This window comes from Parasteatoda tepidariorum, chromosome 3 (assembly GCF_982258835.1).
Source record: "Parasteatoda tepidariorum strain Cologne lab strain chromosome 3, Ptep-v5.0, whole genome shotgun sequence".
Classification (NCBI taxonomy): domain Eukaryota; kingdom Metazoa; phylum Arthropoda; class Arachnida; order Araneae; family Theridiidae; genus Parasteatoda; species Parasteatoda tepidariorum.
The window spans coordinates 28,762,456-28,781,575 of NC_141757.1; the positions used below are offsets into that span (position 1 = coordinate 28,762,456).

Consider the following 19,120-nt stretch of genomic DNA (forward strand, 5'->3'; position numbering starts at 1 on the left):
AAAAATGGTTGCTTATAAAAAATTATTTCATTGAGATAAGGATGAACATTTAGTTGAAATCCTATTACCGCCAAGCAATCCTAAGAACATTTTCGTGGTTTTCCTTTGCGTGTAACGCAAAATTTGATTATTTTAATTTAAACTTAATCTTGGTTAAAATAAATTATTTTTATAACTTTTATAAACATTGTTTTACGCCGATATTTAAATTGTGCGTTACTTTGATTTTTGGGATGAATTTAAAATTACAAAAAAATATGAAGAGCACCTCGTTATATTCACCGAAATAATTGGCTGTCTGTCAAAGACGTTAAAAAAATGATTTATTGCGTAAAATTCATTACGATTACTGAGCATTTCGCAGGAACTCTTTAAGCGTCAAGCAATCCGAATGATATTTTCGTGGTTTCCCTTTACGTGTAACGCAAAATATGATTGTTTTCTTTAAAAAAAAAAGACATTCACAAAGGCATCAATGGTTAAATATTTACATAAATTATAAGTTATTTTATCTTTTTTCCTTCTTAAAACAAAACAAAATGAAGAGCATTTATTGAATATATATATATATATATATATATATATATATATATATATATATATATATATATATATATATATATATATATATATATATATATATATATACATATAATAATTTAACAAATATAATATAACATATATAAATTTAACAAATTTACGGTTGCATGGCTTATATTTTGTTTAAAAAAATGTGTCCTTAATGTGCATTTTTAATTATAGCGATTTTAAAACTGAATGTTTAATTATTCACATCCAGCAGGGAAATTAATTTACGAATTTTATCTATCTTTAATTAAAATTCTTAAAAGTATCCTTACTATTCGTTACAACGCCATCCTTACTGGATGCACTTATACACGCGAGCGGCAACGTGATTAGTGAGTTTTGAGGATTTCTGTCGCATCCGAAAAAAATCACATTCAGTGCAAACGGTCCTTTAAAAATCTTAAAAATTCTGTTGTGTTAGTCATGAGCGTAGCCAGTGGAGATCACGGTAATTATTTTTAAAAAACTGCTCGTCTATTTTAAGTTTTAAGAATACATTTATATTTAAATACATATAAAAATAAATATGCATATGTGCAGTGCATAATAAAACGGACCACCAGGAATTACTTTTGGTCGAATAGTCGGATCTTAATATTTTAAGACTCAACCTAAATGGCTCGGTCGAAGAGTGGGCTCAAATTTGCTAATTAATAAGGGTAGACGATACTTTAAGTTTCTAAACCAAGCACAAAAACATTTTTTCTCTAAATAAATATACATTTTCTTTGACGGATTTCGATTTTTGATATCCCTAAAAGAAGGAGGTAATCGCTATCTCGTAAATATGGTTGGACTCTTGTACGTACTTTAACTTTATGCGTATTTTAAAATATCTCGAGAACATTTTAAATGAAATAAAAAAAATTGCATTGAATTATAATATTCGTTTATCCAAAGGTTATTTTATGAAGGCTTAAGTAAGTAGTACTAAATATGCTAACATATGTATAAAATATTATACTTATATAATTTAATCATTTTGCACTTTATTAGAGAGTATGATAATTTTTTAAAAATTTTCTTTTAATATTATTAGTTAATTAAAATATATTATCAAATATCACAATTCTTTTGTTTTTATTTTTAAGAAATCAAACTTTACTTTATTTTTCGTTCATAATTCGGTCATTATTCAATTTGATTTAATTATTTATGTGAAATAATAATAATAAAAAAATGGTGTTTTAAAAGCGTTTTTTTAACTTTATTTAGCACTTTGTTTTAAACATACAAATATTTTTTAACGAACTTATTTTTTTCAATTTTCTTTCTTTACTGTTGGGTAAATATAATGATAAATTTCAATTTGATTTATTTTTAAATTAAGAAATCTTTCGTTATTTTCGTGATCATTTTTAGAAAATGTAGCAAAACTTGCGTTTACTTTTTCATTTAGAATTTGAAGATTGCGATCGAAATTAATAATTATATAATTATTTAAGGAAAATAGTACAAGGAAAGATTGATTTGTAAAAAACGCGTTTTTTAAAAATAAACAAAGTTTTTAACACTTTGGTTTAAGCGTATAATGAATTTTTTAACAAGCTTTTTTTTTAAATTTTCTAAATTTTCTTTCAATAATTTTAACTAGATATATTTATAAAATTCCCTTCTTATTTTTAAACTGATAAATCTTTCAAGGAGCGAAAATTTTAAGAAATTATAACAAAACTTATGTTTACTTTTTAGTTTAAAATTCGAACCTTGCTCTAGTCAAACGAACTTTACTGATTTATGTGAAATAATAATAGTAAATAAAAATTAGTGATGTTTCAAAAGCGACAGAGAGGGTGTTTAGTACTGGGGGTAATGTTCGAAAAAACAGAGCATCTTTTATCATTTAAACATTCGGAAATGTTCATATATTTTTATTTCAAAATAAAAATTTCATATGCAGCTTCAATTTCACTCAATTGGCTGTGGCTCATTTAGTAAAATTATTTTTTATAGCTTCAAACTTTTTTTTTCGAAATTTAATTCACTTAAACTAATTGATTTCCGAATAAATTCATAAACCTATCGTTTTAAACTTTCTTTGATTTCTAGTTAAAAGCTTAGTAAAGTATCTAACTTAAATTAAGACTGCTTATGCCTTATAAACAATAAAGAGGTGCAAATATTGTATCTACACACATTTTTTCAATAAATATTTTAAGCAAGATTTGTACATTGTAGTCAATTTATTTAATATCTTTCTTAAGCAAAACATATATATCTTCAAATTTATAAATTGATTTAAATCAATTTGACTATGGAGTTTTGATAGAAATCTGATTTTCTGTGCCTTACAAATACTATATCGCGATACAAAATACAAAAATACTATATCGCGATGCAAAACTGACGATGCATCACGATATATAATTTCTAATATCGACCAGTCCTAGTCATGACTATTCGTTTTGAGCTCTTTTGGGTAATTTATTATATCGTGAGAATTTTATTTTATTGATTGTTCAGATTGCTTACAGTCAGAAACTAGCAGAAATTAATTATTTTTTATTAGAATTTTATTTTATTGATTGTTTAGATTGCTTACAGTCAGAAACTAGCAGAAATTAATTATTTTTTATTAAATATCAGCTTTCTTTAATTTTTAATAAGGAATAATATTTTATTCTAAATAGACAAATTGTTCTTTCTATTACACTTAGAGTAAGATTTTCATGTGTGGAAAACTTTAAATTGCAACTTTGAATGATTAAATCAGTTTTCCATAATTCCTCCCTCACCATTTTAGCATAATTAAATCAATTTCCTTTTTGAGTTATCTGAAGTGAAAGTTTTAGAGTCTGATAAAAAAATTTTGTAATTATTTTATATTTCTAACAATAATCAACTGCGACATTGAAAACGCTTAAAAGCAATATTATTCAAATAATATTGCTTTTAATTAATATTGCTTAAAATTGTTATAATTTCAAACAAGTCTATTTTTGATGCTTTTTTTTAATGGCTAGGCCAAGATGTTTACGCACATTAAATAATATTTCTATTTAGAATCGTATAAAAATAAGTCGAATAAAAAATATAGAATACTTTATTTCATAAAGTGTGCTAATTCGGGTTAGGAAGCTCATTACCGGCACAAAATGAAACAGGAGAATAATTATAGTTCTTCAGAAACAAAGATGTCTGCAAAGAAGTTATAAAGTGAATGGTTTTAACTTTTTAAAATAAACTTTCGTGTCAAGAAACAAAAATCAATCAAATCGGATGGAGAGGATCCTTGATCAGCGTAATATCTTGTTTTTAGGATATAACCTTTTTTAATGTCATTTTAGAAATAAAATCTTGTTTTTTAAAGTAATAAACAAACAAAACCAAGTATAATAAAATAAATTAATTATAAAATAAATTAATAAAAAAAGTAAAAAGGGCTCACGATACAAACTTTAAAAGAAAGTTTTGAGATTTAGTTTTTGTTTTAACCATTGAAATTATCAGCAAATGCATTAATAAAGCAAACGTCTCAGGAACGTAGCTTGTGATCTTTTTTCCCTCAGAATATGAGAGTTCTCGAGAATCATATACACATTCTCCTGGTACTTCGGACAGCAGACGACTACAAGCAAATATACCGGTTGTGTTTTACGAAAGAGCCGTTCCTTCCTATAAACTTACCTCTTTGGCGATCATCATTTGGCATCTTATGGGGCGAAAAAGAGTGCCAATCTAGTAGGTAATAAAACCTAGACTTAGTTGAGAGTATTGTGATTGATCATCCCCATGCCCATGAAAAGGGGGAAGCAGAGACATTCGGTGAAAGACCCCTGACACGGAAATGGTTGTGGAAAAATGCAAGCAATACTTTAATTAAGATTGAAGTTGCAATCAGGATTTCATATTGTAAATTATTCTGAACTGCATAATGAAATAACAAGATTTCTCTAATAAAATTGCATATTTAAAAATTAACTATTTATACAGTTATCTTACTGTTTACGTGACACTAACTCGAAACTATAACCGTTTAGTTTCAGCAAAAATGGGAGTTTTAAGAACTTTTCTGTGCACTTATACTTTTGATGAATGACAAGCAGCTCTAGCGGTACCGTAAAATGTAGCTGTTTGGTTTAAAAATGACCTGTGATGTTGACACATGAAAATTCAATAAATAGAAGCTTGTGTGACCCATTATTTAGAACGATTATGATTTTCGTAGTCAATATTATTAGACGCTAATAAAGTAAGTGAAATTGAAGAAGTTTATCAAGACATGGAAGACATATATATATATATATATATATATATATATATATATATATATATATATATATATATATATATATATATATATATATATATATATATATATATATATATATATATACGTAGTTAATCTTATTTTTACTGAACTTCTCTATTACGATAAATCTAATAGTGTGAAGTCGCCACGGATTATACAAAAAATAAAAAAAATTACCATATTGTTATTTACGCTAATATTGAAAAAATCATTTCAGTTATAGATAAAAATTGAAAAAAAAGCACGCATAAAAATATATTTTATTTTTTATATTTTATAACCATCGTTGAACAGCTGTCCAAATTTTTGGATTTACGACTACTAATGTTCAACTCCGTAACCTTGTAATTTTGAACCCCATCTAGAAGACAAAGGAACACCTGGATCAAGTATTTGGAGAATTTTGCCTCCGTGGAGGACTTTTTTTTTATGGAACTAACCCGCCTTTGCCTTACGTGGAGAGGAAAACCACGAGAACCTTCCATGGTAAGCCTGACGGATCATGGGTTAGAGGCCTCCTCTAACCCATGATCCGTCTACAATTGAGGATATTTCACACCAGCACTATGGTCGGTGCAAGTCGGATGCTGAATTCGTATAGACCGGCCATCACCGGGATCGAACACCAGTTCACCTCATTGGAAGGTGAACTCTCTATCCCCTGAGCCATCGCAGCTGGTATTAAAATATAAAAAACTATTTACAAAAAGTAAACTAAACTGAACGTAGGTTTTTATTTGTTTAAGAGAACTGCAAAAAGTCGTTATATTATGGACGTCAAATAAATTTTAATGGTGTGTATTAGTTGAAATAAAAAAAAGGATATGTGCTAAAGAATGAAGAAAATGGAAAAATCAACTAATTTGTTAAGGAGGGAATTAGTTTCAAAATCGCCAAATTAATATTGTAACAGATTGCGCTTAATTAATTTTGTTGATTGTTCGTTCATTTACGTCGCACTAGAGCTTCCCAATGGGCTATTGGCGACGGTCTGGGAAACATCCCTGAGAATGATCCGAAGACATGCCATCATAATTTTGATCCTCTTCAGAGGGGATGGCACCCCTGCTTCGGTAGCCCGACGACCTGCACGCGAAGTCGAGCAATTTACGGTAGAACAGTTTAACGAGGACCAATACCGCACACCCTCGGTCCCTACGCAGGCTGATCCAAGTGGTCACCCACCCGCACACTGACCGTAGCCAGTGATGCTTGACTTCGGTGATCTGCTGGGAACCGTGTCTTATTAACGATTAGTCCACTGCGGGACTAATTTTGTTGAAATTAATTATTCGTTATTTGTACAACTGCATGTCTTATCGTAATGATTACGGTTTTAATAAGGAGCTTCTTACCAGCAAAGATAGTGTATTAATATTTTCATGAATTAGAATTTAACTAAATTTTGTTCATTACTTCTTACAAATATTTCAAACAACATGAAGGTCAGATAGAAAAAATTTCATGTTCCATAATCTTTCGATACAAAACTTATAAAAGTTCAATTTGTCTTTCAATTTTCTGTGTTAGTTTCTTGCCTCTTATAAATAAGTATTTCAAGCAAGAAAGGACATCCTTGAAAGTAGAACTTTAATGTAACAGCTACAAAGTATTAGATTGGAGCCGTAGTGGCTATGGGGATAAAGCGTTTCGCCTTACAATGAAGTGAACCGGAATCGAATCATAGCAATGGCTGGTCGATAAAAATGCTGCACCCGGCTCGCACCGACCTAAGTGCTAGCGTATTAGCGGTGCGTCAGTATTAGACGGAATATCTTCAGTAGTGGACGATTCATGGGTTAGAGTCCGCCAGGCTAACTGTAAGAGATTTTCATGATTTTCCTCTCCATGTAACGCAAATGCGGGTTAATCCTATCAAAATGTTCTCCTTAAAGACAGATTTATCCCCTATATTTGACCCGAGAGTTCCCTTGTCATCTGAATTGGGTTCAAAGTTACAAGGTTATGGAACTGAGCATTAGCAATTGTTTACCAAAAAATTGGATCGGCTGTTCAATGACGGTAACAAAAAATAATAAATAAATAAATAAGACTGAAAAAAAAAACTAATCTTGAAAACCCAAATTAGAAGCTGTTTGAGTAGGATTGCACTCATAGTATTTTTTAACGGCACGAATAGCAGAATTCGAGGAACTTAAATATAATTCTCGAATACTCTTTTGTTTTTTACTAACACTATGCAAGTTTCATAAATTTTGTGAGTCTGCGACAGTTATTCAGTACTGGTAATTCAAGTTTAATCTATATTTAGTCAGGGCGTTCTATGCTAATAGGGAGCCGCAGTTTTATGAAAATGAAATGTATGTCTGTTCAAACTTTTTTAATATTTAAAAAGTTACTGTAATGCCCATTCATTTTAATCCATAGACTAGGGGGGAAAAACAGCAAAAAAAATGTAAGAATTTTTCATTGGAAAGTGATTTAATTTTAGTTTAATATCTTAAAAAGAAATTTTAATAATATTTACTTGCCAATGAGGTAAAATTAGAAAATATTTTCAGAAACGCTACCAAAATCAAGAGCAACTAGCTGCTACAATTACAAATTTTATTTATTTATTTACTAAAATACATTTTAAAAAAATACATCGAAAATTTTTATACACTAAAGCTACATGAAACTTGTTTTACAGTGTAGAATAAAAAAAAGAAAAGCGACAATTCCAAATTTTGACTCGATTAAACTAAAGATTTTCTTTTAATTAAAAATCTACTAGACAGGAATTTGAATGTATTCGAATTGGTACTTTTATTCATATGTTTGTATGAGTAACAATGTTTTGTAAACAAAATGGTGTATTAAGAAGATAGACGACATACGGTAAAGCATGTTTAAATTTTTTTTAAACTTATTTCAAAGTTTTTGCATTTGGTTATTTTTTCTGGCAAACAAATTTATGCCTTGTACATTTCATTGAATAGTTCTAATAAAGACTGTTTAGCAATTTTTTTCTTAACTATTTTTTTTTATTGACAGATTTTGTTCATATTACTCCACTTTAAGCAAAAACTTTTGATTTTTTTAAAACTTTGAAGTTTTTTTTTAAAATTAATTTTAAAGGTTTAAGGTTATGGTCAATGTTGATTTCTTGCACATAGAGAACGGATAAATAATTCATGCGTATTATCTTCTTTCTAAATTATGATGATCAATTAGATAGGAAAAATATTTAAACAATTTACCATGTTAATAAATCAATCAAACCAATGTATCATTTTTAGAATATCGTATAGTATAATTCTTTTTTAAAAAAAAATCAGGATAACTATATTTTCAAGAAAAAAAATCGAATGTGTCAGACATTTTCCATCAAAATCATATTTTGAAAAAGGTAGATATTATTCAGCTAAAAGAAGTTTTCTTCGCATGATTGCCAAGCTACAGTCAAGTGACGTTCTTTTTATGCTAGTTAAGTTAGGAATTCTAATTCAATAATTCAAACTGAGTTTAAATATTCAACAAATTTTAATGCTAAACCAAACCATTAGTTTTGCAAATATAATTTCATTTCTCAATAATAGGTAGTGGTAAAAAAGCAAACAGTTTAAGCTAATGATACCATTGAGTTAATAAAGTTTTTGCGATGCAATTTCTCAGTCTATTAAAGGATTATTTTTCTGATGATAATAATCTGTTAAAGGAAACAGAATAAAGTTCTGACATTTTCTTCGATTCAGCACTGTGGGAGTTAGACAATGTTTTAAGATCCTGAGTTAGAAATTGCAAAATTAAAAACGTAAGCATAGAGCTAAGATTATTTTTTCATAAGAAATTTACACATTTGAAGTGAAATCAATATTTTTTAATTTTTATTTATATATTAATATTTAACCCTTGCCAAGCAGTTGCCCATAGAAAAAAAAGTTACTGGTGGGATATTTTTAAAACATAAAACTTCTTTTATATAACTCGAAATTGAATTTTCATGGTGATTAATTAGCTTAAAATAAGTACAGTCTGCTCTCTTTAGTAAGATGTCCCATAACAGCGAAACTTCAATTTTAATAACCGATGTATAAAGTCCAGATTTTATTTCCTAAGCCCCATGTAATTTTTCTTTTAAATAGAAGATCTTTACTGATAGCAACTAAAATGTAGTCATTTAAGTTAGAAAATTTTACAAAGTAATTACTTAAACCATTATTTATTATTATGCATTTTGAACTATTCCTTCTTTTTTACTACACAATAAAAGTAGAACACTTTGAATCCTCTCGACTGAAGGAAAAGTGACATAATTCCCTAAATTCTTATCTTTAGTCATCATAGGTGGTCGTAATTCAAGGTCATTCATTGCCTGTGTTTCCTTTCATAGGATACAATAAAATTATCAATCATATATTTCTTGTTTGAAAACTGTATTCACAGTTTTTGTGAAATTTTAGACACTCAACATTTCAGTTTGAAAGCAATTCAATTTATTTTCGAGTAAAAGCATGTTGTATTCACATTCATCCTATGGTATGCTATTTATGAAAAATGGAAGCCACAAACTATTATTTTTGGTGCATTTTGAAGTATTCATTTTATGAATACTTTTATGTACTTATAAGAAAAAAATATTGCGTTACAAAATTCTTATTTAAATAAAGCATTGCTTTGTTAAAATTAGTCAATACTGTTTTGGCCTTAAATTAATATTTAATATATTTTTAGGTGGTCATGGCAGAACGGTCTCACGTACGGCCTGAAAATAACCACTCACGACATGGAAACTCAATAAGACAAAGTGGCGAATCAAGTTAAGTAAATAACTGGTCATTTTCCCCCTTGTTTTTTTTATAAGATATAAAAGTACATTAATGCAAAAAAGTTTTAATTTTCATTAAAACGTTCAAAATCTCTAATAAGAAATTAATGCTTCAGAATCCATCGATTTGATATGGAAATTTTCTTATGAAAGGAGAGTTTTTTAACATTTACAGTTTTTTAACACGTTTTTCAAAGTCATAACGTATACATTAAATGTATTTTTTCATCCAAAATATTTTTAAATATCTTCAAGGTCAATATATATAACTAAATTTTGTCCCATATTCAGATTATTTTTTTTTGTTGATAAATTAACTTTTTTATAGTTGTACAATTAATCCTATTCAACTAATACAACAAAAAAGTTCGCAAAACGAAAAGTTTAAACGAAAACGACCAACTGACGTATGTCACAGACTCATAAGGTTACTGCATGACGCATTTTGAATTTCTCAGTTTAAATGAATTGTTTGAATGCAGTTAGTTAGTTTGCAAATCTAAGAAACCATTACTTTCGTTTTGATTAATCATAATCATATTAATCTAAGAGTTTCATACTCAGAACTATAATAATTTTATGTTTTAGGAAGAAAATAAACTCTTTCGTTTTTAAATTATTATTTTTTTTTTCTTCGAAAAATTAGGATTTTTTTAACGGAAAAAAACGAAGAAGTACAAACCACGTGAATTGCAAGTTAAACGTACTGGGGGAGGAGTCTTCTAGTCTTTAGAAAAGACGACGGCATACATGCGTACTTAAACATATGACGAGCGTATCAATCCTATTGGCTCATTCAAAATGTACAATGCGCATGCGTACTAGCAGACATAAAGCAGTAACTAGTTTGATGACTTTGAATCTACTACTAACTGGAAGTTTTACCAGTCAATACTAGGTCCTACAATTACGTACCACAGTTCGAGAGATGGCGGAATACCTTATCAATAAAGAGGTTGATTTTACCGTTGACGAAAAACGCTTTCTTCTTGCATACATTGCTGAAGATAATAACATGACATTTACTTCTTTTGAATGCACATTTTATCATATTTATTATAATGTGGCATATAATAATATAGTCGAGACTGTTGATATTGTCCTAAAACTGATCAAGAAATTGAAATTGGATCTCTGGTCTATGTTCAAGGAAAATATTCCAAGAGATTTCGATTTTTCTCACAGTTGTCTTTTAAATAGTCCCGAAGCATTCATCAGAATAACCGAAGCAGGAGCCTCTAACGGAATAACAAAAATAGGAAGCCTGTATCATTGTTACTTTATTAAATTGTAAGTTTTTATTTCAGTTATTTTTCTGCTTAAATTTTTAAACTTGCTTATGTTCTATCCTATATGAAAATAATTAGTGTCCTTATCTAAATTTAGTTCTATGATTTTAAGAGTCATAGCTCTGAATACCAAGAAATATTTCTTTACTTTTAAGACCAGTAGTAGTTTGAATATAATAATTTTAAAATAAATGTAGAGCTAATGCCACTTTTAAAGCTATAATTAATTGAGAATCGCTCTGAATTACTTATATTTAAATTTGTTAACACCCTCCCCCGTAACATTAGGGTGCAGATGGGTATTTTTACGGATATGCATGAAATTTATTGGATATGCTGTTGCTTTCATTTCAAGCAATGTTAATGAGGTAAATAATCCTACTTTAAAAATACAGGCTTTAAAATTAATAATAATTGTAGCTATTGGTCATTAATCTTAGTTTATTATCATGGCTTTTAGAATATCTCTGGTTCCTTGATATATTCTGGAACAAGCAATTCTCAATAATTGACTGCATATTCTTGCCTACTTGTAATTTTTTTACCCATTTTTTTTTTATCAAAATAACATATTTTCTGAGACAAATTTTCTTATTTATTTTTCATTTTTTGCTTTAATTTCATCTATTCTCAAGTAATTTTTTTGCATATTCTCCTTATGGATGCATAGTGGGGATAGTTTTTTTTAATCTTCGTCTTTCTTTCACCCGATTATTTTAATTCAGAATAATCATTTTTGTATTCTATCAAACAAAATTCAAAATTTTCCTATTTATTTTCTTTTTAATATTTAATTGATGTATTGTAGATATTTTCTTAAGCTCCTTTATCTTTTCTTAACCCATTTGTTTTAATTCAAAATAATATTTTTTATTTTATCATAAAAAATTCATAATTTCCTATTTTCTTTAAATTTAATAAATGTATGGTACAGAATAATTTTTAAACTTCTTTCTCTTTATTTTATCCATTAGTATTAATTCAAGATTATAATTTTGTATTTTATCAAACAAAATTTATATTTTTCTGATTTTTTTTTTCATTTTTTATACTTAATAAATGCTTTGCAAACTTTTTTTTTACTCTCCTTTTTCTTTGTATTTTTTGTATTGTTACAATTTTAAATATTTTTACATTTACCCATTTTCTATATATATACGTAAACGTATCGTAGATTTCAATTTCAAGCTTCCTAATCGTTTTGTAACCTCTTTCCTTCAGTTCGAAATAATAGTTTTTGTATTTCATCAAACAAAATTTCTCATTTTCTGAATTTCTTCGTCAATATTTGTTTTTATTTTGTGATCTCGTCTCATTATCTCGCCTTACCTTTAAAGATGTGTCATATATGTCTTTCTTAAGCTATATCGTTCTTTCAACCATTTGTTTTAATTCAGAAGAAAAAATACTTCTTTAACTAGTAAAGTTCATTAGTTTATGACTTTTTGAGCTTATTTTTCTATTTATTACCCTTTATTGCATCTCTTATTAGCAAGTTTACGTGTTGTATATTCTTCTGTATCCTTAGAGAAACATTGCTTTTTTTTTTCTTTTTTTTTTAATCCTTTCAGGAGATTCAATTTTAATGTTCTTTATCTTTAGATTCTATATTTCTTTTAATTTAAAATAATAATTTTGAACTTTATCAAACAAAATTGGTAATTTTCAAATTTTTTTATTTTTATTATATTTTTTCTGCAATTTGTATTCATTTATTTATTTATTTTTTTTTTTCATTTTTTGTCCCGTAGATTTATTGTAGCAGTACTGTTTAAGGCTTTCTGTTTATGCTTAAAACAATGTTTAAATTCCAATTAATATACTTACTTTTCGAACTTTATACTTACTTTTCTTATGAGAAAAACATATTCACATAATAAATCCAAGAAATAAATCAATGGATTCTGCACAAAATTTTAACATTGTTAAAGATTTCTGAATACCTTACCTTAAATTATGTATATTCTGATACCTTAAATTATGTATCGAAACAATGTACATGCTTGTAAATGATTTTTCACTTCAGATTATCGACAAGATTTTTAAGAAGTTCTTGAGTTTTATTTCACTGAATATATGGACAGTTGGGCTTTATATCGACAATTTTTTTTCTTTTTAAAAGGAATAGTTTCACTTTATATTTTATATCGGAATTTTATATTCTATATCAGAATTCTCAAAAATATTGTGTAAAATGTGTGTTTTATGGTTTATAAAATATTGTCCACATGCTTGACATTACGGAGATAATTTAAAATTTAATTGACATAAAAACACAGATTCTACATATCAAACCCAAGTTGTAGCTGTGAGTCTAGATTTTCAATTTAGTAATATTTAAGTCATGTTAATTTTTCTAAATGGAATATTCAGTTATTATTTTATATTAGAGGTACGAAAGTACAAAGAGCTGGACAAGCAATCCTTTATATAACTTTATAAAAGATAAATAAATTATCTTTATAACAAATAATAAAAGCGTGTTTTCTGATTTTTACTGGAGACTAAATATTACCTTCATTTTAAACTAGAAAACAAATAAGACCGAAACCAAATTTTTTAATTGAATTGTTTTTAATATTTTGATTGACTTTCCGAGGAAATACTTTATAGTAACTGCACTCTTAGTTGAAAATAAGTGTTCGATTTTTGCCATTTTTATAAAATGCCAAATTTATTTGTTGTCCTCAAAAAAAATTTCTATTAAAGAGTTATTTCATAATATTTTTAAGCATTTTCGTTGACACTATTTTATGAAACTTAAAATAAATTAAATAAGGAATTTATTTAGACAGTTTTCTTTTAGTGTGTCTGTTATTAAAATTTATTTATTGATTATTTACAGAAAATTTAGTAAATTATTGTAATTTAAAACAGTCACGTGCTGGAATCTAAACAGGACGAGAACAGCATCTTTTCCACCACTCATTTTTTAATACAGTCGTCGCCACTTTATGGCGTATCGGATAATCGAATAACCGGCTTATAACAAAATAAAGTGTGTTGGAACCAAATTATTTCATATTATTATCATAATGTTAAACTTCCCCGTTTAAACGAATATTTGTAGTTTTTGTCCCCGCCAAGTTGCATAGAGAAGAAATGCAGAAATGAACACGCTAAAATGGAATTTCCATTTTTCAATTAAGTTAAGGATACAATAGGTGGGCACTTCAATAGGGACTTCCTGTTCATTAATTAATCCAAACAGGTGTTTAGTGGAATAATCATTGCTTAATCCAGTGAATAACTCTGAGGTGGTTCCAAGTTGAGAGCGAAAAGGAATGATTTGAATTAATCGGGAAAAAAAAGTTGAATCAGGGAAAAAAATGGCGCATTGATTTAAATTTCTCAAATTTCGAGAATTGGAAAAAGAAAACAAGTAAAAAAAAAAATTCTGAATGTAGAAACTGAAAGGAGAAATTTAATTATGATAAATTGACAAATTTAACGGGTATAAGAACAGTCTTTAATGATAGATATTTTCGGAACAGATCAAATAATATTTTAGTACCTATTATACTTTCCACAGTCATTGACTTATTTTCACGTAACTTTAAATGACATTTATATTTGAGGATTCTAAAATAGGCAGTTTTAATTATAATTGTTTGTTGATCATAAAACTGAGTTTATTTAATCAAAAAGCTGTTCTATGCATTAAATTCCATTAAAAATTAAAATTTCGCAAAAATTTATAACTTAAGATTGAATATAGCACTCCCCTTTTAATCGAATAACCAGATTAATTACATAGTGTGTGTAGGTTGCTCCATTATTGCGACTTCAACTATTTTTGCTTAGAATTCTCGATCAAAAGGAAATGTAGATAAACTGCAAACAGGTGGTCTTAAAATAATATTATGAAAAAGAAAATTATTAAAGGTAGAGAAGTCAGCAATCACAGCAAATGTAGTATGAAATTATTTAGAAGCAATTCCTTTTAAAAAGAATTTTATAAGTGTTCTCCTTTCGCACAGTTCGATACAATTTTTTTAAACTTACCATAAGAAAATGGAATTTAATTTGTTCAATTTTACTGTGATGAATCTCGGTACTTTTCTTATGAATTTTTACCTTAAATTTACCTTTTATTTTTTATTTTACCTTACTGATCCAGGAGTTTCCATGTCATCTGGAATGGGTTCGAAACTACAAGGATACGGAGTTGAGCATTAGTAGTCGTAAACCCAAAATTGAGTCGGTGGTTCAACTACGATTACATATAATATAAAAACTAATTAATGCTAACTATTGGTTAAGTTTCAGAAAAAGAAACAAACTTATTTTTTCTCTGGACATTCCCTTCTGAAAGTCATAAAAGTCTGTCATTTACGACTTCCGGGACTGGTACACCCTGATAACGCCATCCATAACTAGCTTAACTTGAAAAAATGGTATGTTTATTCAGATGAAGTACGTTTTCGTGTCTGATTCTCTATCTAAGATAATTCGACATATTAGCATATTGGAGGTCATCTCTTTAAAACATAGTACTATAATCTTAGTACTGAGTTCGAGGATAAAGGATCACTATAACAAAAGCAATTCATTTTGTTATTCTGCAATATACAGAGAAAGAAACTTATCTTACTGAATTTGGTTACACTCTTTGTACTAACTTTTGGTTAAAAAGAGGGTTATTAAATAAGTTAAATACTATCAATATTTTTCTTAGTTGTACTACAAGATCAAACACAAAAATGAATTGCTGTGAATAAAAATACTTTTGTTTCGGATTTGGATTCTTGACTTAGAAATACAGTGAGTAGCTGTCACCTGAAATATATTGTCCTAATATTTCAGTTGTTGAAATATCACATTTTGAGACTTTTATTCTATCTCTAGAAATTTTTTGAGATTTTATGAAGGCACTCCTGTCGAAACTATTGGGACCATATTTTAGCAATTCCTTTCCATTTTGACTATCCTTACTTTAATTAAGAATTGAGATCCCCACGAGGCAGAACCAACTATAATTTCGTGTTGGCAATCACTTTTACTATGTATTGAAACAGAGTAACGTTTCGCACACGCGTTTCAAAAATTGAATTTGAGTCTTTTTAATTAATTTTTTTTTTACCTTTTAGGTTTTTTGATGAATTCTACGATATGTTGACACAAATTCAGAACGATACTTCTAGATATCCTCTCAACTTCCGTGTATATCAGCTTCTGAATCTTTGTGCGCGGTACAAAGGTAAATCAGCACGGCTCGAAATGCCCATGCGAGTACTCTGGAGCTCCATCCCAGATCCACTTTTGACGTCGACCGACGTTTTTAGGCTTTTTGAAGGGATTGATCCCATATATTTTCCGAAGATAAACAACATATGTCAATGGTACTGCAATCTAGTGAATTCTGAGGAAACTTCTGTTAGGCGTCCAAGATCTCTGCAACACCTTTCAAGATACTGCATCAGAAACCGATTAAGAGACAACTTTAAGTTGCCCGAAGGAGTGGAGGAACTAGGCATTCCCAAACTTGTCCAGAAGTACTTACTTCTGAGAGATTTCAACAAGATAGAATGAATACTTTATCTCGGAATCTTTTATGCAAAGTCTTTTGTGAAAGATATTAAGGACTAATCTCGAAAGCATTTGAATAGTTTCACTGTTAAACGTGAAATATTTTATCTTCATATTAGTAAATAGTGTACAATTAGTTTTTGTTAGCGGTGCTCAAATAAATTTTTTCTTCGTATCGTATTTTTTATTTTTAGTTTGTATGAAATATTTATGTACATGTATATGGTAGTTGCAATACACGGTTAAACTGAAAATTTTGTGAAAAATAATGCATTTGAAAAAATATTTGCACATATGTATGATATTTAAATTTCTAGCATGTCACAAAGACTTTTTAAGCAGTATTTATGAGAAACATTTTTTTTTTTTACAGTAAATGTGAAATTCAAGCATACATGAAGGTATAAACGATATTTATATCAGTAATTAAAATTCAGGAAGACCAAACTAAGGTAGATTCAAAATTACGAAAATGTGACAGAGTTAAGAAGAAACATAAAAATAATTATATTTTTAAAATATATATATATATATATATATATATATATATATATATTATATATATAGATAGATAGATGTAGATATATGTGCGTGAGTGTGTGTTTGTGGGAGAGAGAATGGACAACACATTCTCAAACTCTTACCTGGCCTAATTAGAGTCAACAAGAGTTAAGGTGGGGAAAAAATATTTCTCTGGAACTAATTTAATTGAGATTGAAACTTAAATGCTGTTTCCATCAAAAATCGTGGACATCCCTATCCTTTTGAAAAAATAAACTAATTTTTGATCATTTTAAAATTTTGTCGAAATTTTTTATCTGAATAACAATTAGTATATGTTGGAAATGTTTATTTTTTCACACTCATAAATCATTATTTTACCAGTTTCTAAAAGCATACATTATTAACAATCTCAATGAAATCTAACTTAGATAGTATTTTTATGTAAGCTTTTGTAAAATTTGCTTGAAATAACAATAAAAAAGCATAAGTTATATATTTTTTTACTGATTTTAAATTAAACTCTGAAATGTATGCAAAGTTTAAAATTTGCTTGCATCAATTACATTACTTGTTTAGTATGATATCTTTTGTGCATTAATTTTTATTGCATCATTCATCTGCCCTAGTTTCTAAAAGATTATTAGGTCCCATGTGTTTTTCTTTTTTTTTTTTTCATTTTAATTGGATTAAATTAACTTGGGTTTCCTTTCCTAGCACAAGTATCAACTCAGAATAAAGTTTAGAAAAACAGTAAGTATTCTCTTTTAAAGGAAGTATGTAGTTAAATGGATAATATCTAAAAACTAATTGTTATTTACAAAGTTGCATATCTGCTGCTACGTTACACAATATTTTTGATGAGTCTTGGATAAAATAGCAAGTTTGACAAAAACTACAAATCCAAATATTTTGATAAACAAAATAGGATATATTTTAATCAAATATCATACAAAAATGCACAATAGAGAATCATATTGAAATTGACAGACAATTAGCACTTATTAAAGAATAAGTAATCGGTACTCTTTAACTTAATTGGTACTAATTAAAACATATACTTGGTACTCATTTAGGATTGGCCTGTTCTTATATGGGAGGTGCCACTAGCTGTATGCAATGACGTTTCCTGTAGGATGCTGCTATCTAATTTTAAACTTTCATTATGTGCCCTAATAATTCCTTTGATAGCTGTGAATGTAGTTACAGAATTTAATTGATTTTTCTAAATTCCGTTTTAAATTGTAGAAAAGGGACACAATTTTAAGAGGTCCTCTATTGTACTCCATTTTTTGGATTCTACAAAAACTTATTTTGTTCCTCGTTTCTTTCTATTTATTATTTTTTTTCTCAATTTATCAATCAATGTTATTTTTAAATTTATGGATGAAAAATTTCTAATTCTTCAAACATCAAGAACTGTCTACTTGTTTTTAGGTCAAAAAAATCATGTTTTTAATCAAGATACTTTAAACATCTCAAGAGTTTAATGAAATCGAAGCTTAGTTCAATTAGTGCTATCTCATAATTTATTGAAGCAACTGGTGCCTCTTTCTCTCTTAACATTTAAAGCAGGTTCTTCCATTGGGTCTAATGATTGTAATGGCAGCTTCATTTCATCTCATAACTCATTTTTATTAGCTTCAAATAATCATGAATAGTTGAGACTCTCTTGACTCTCCTGTTACCCCGATAAAGAGTAATGATAATATTTAATTTTCTATTTGAAAGAGAAGATAATTTGTTAATTAAAAAGTATTTCTGCATTTATTATGCATTACATTATCATAGAAATAACTATTAACTTATTATTAAATGATTTAAGTTGCAATTAAGTTAGTTGAATTTATTTTATTCATTTAATTAAATTATTAAGCCTTATAATTAAAAATTTGTATTTCATTTAATTGTTGTAAAGTAAGTAAATTTCTCCCACAACAGCCCGTTGTCAACAAGACCATGGAGGTACCACAATTTTAAAATTATGAATGGTGACAATGCGGTAAGGTTTGCGCACTTGCCACCTCTATTTCCAAGACTAACTGATATCCATCGTGTTTAAATTGATTTCAGTAGAGGTATAGGCGGTAACAACTTGTTACCTGGACCACTATTACATCACGGCACAACTGATATTCATTTATTAACGTGGTGTCCCATTTCATATAACGCAAAAACGGTTATGTTTTA

At 28.0% G+C, this 19,120-nt stretch overlaps 1 protein-coding gene across 1 annotated transcript; it reads left to right on the forward strand.

The window, feature by feature from the left end:
• The first annotated feature begins 10,446 nt into the window (after positions 1–10,446).
• Positions 10,447–16,609, forward strand: LOC122270336 (uncharacterized). Its single transcript, XM_043047304.3, has 2 exons — positions 10,447–10,901; positions 15,991–16,609. The coding sequence occupies exons 1-2, from the start codon at positions 10,540–10,542 to the stop codon at positions 16,430–16,432; spliced, it is 804 nt and encodes a 267-aa protein (XP_042903238.2). The 5' UTR covers positions 10,447–10,539; the 3' UTR covers positions 16,433–16,609.
• Positions 16,610–19,120: the final 2,511 nt, after the last annotated feature.

What these genes read in the sequence shown, in the direction of transcription:
- LOC122270336 (XM_043047304.3), top strand. Translation starts at nt 10,540, where the DNA reads ATGGCGGAATACCTTATCAATAAAGAGGTTGATTTTACCGTTGACGAA. An exon ending in CATTGTTACTTTATTAAATT is followed by an intron (nt 10,902 to 15,990) that starts GTAAGTTTTTAT and finishes TTTACCTTTTAG; the next exon opens with GTTTTTTGATGAATTCTACG.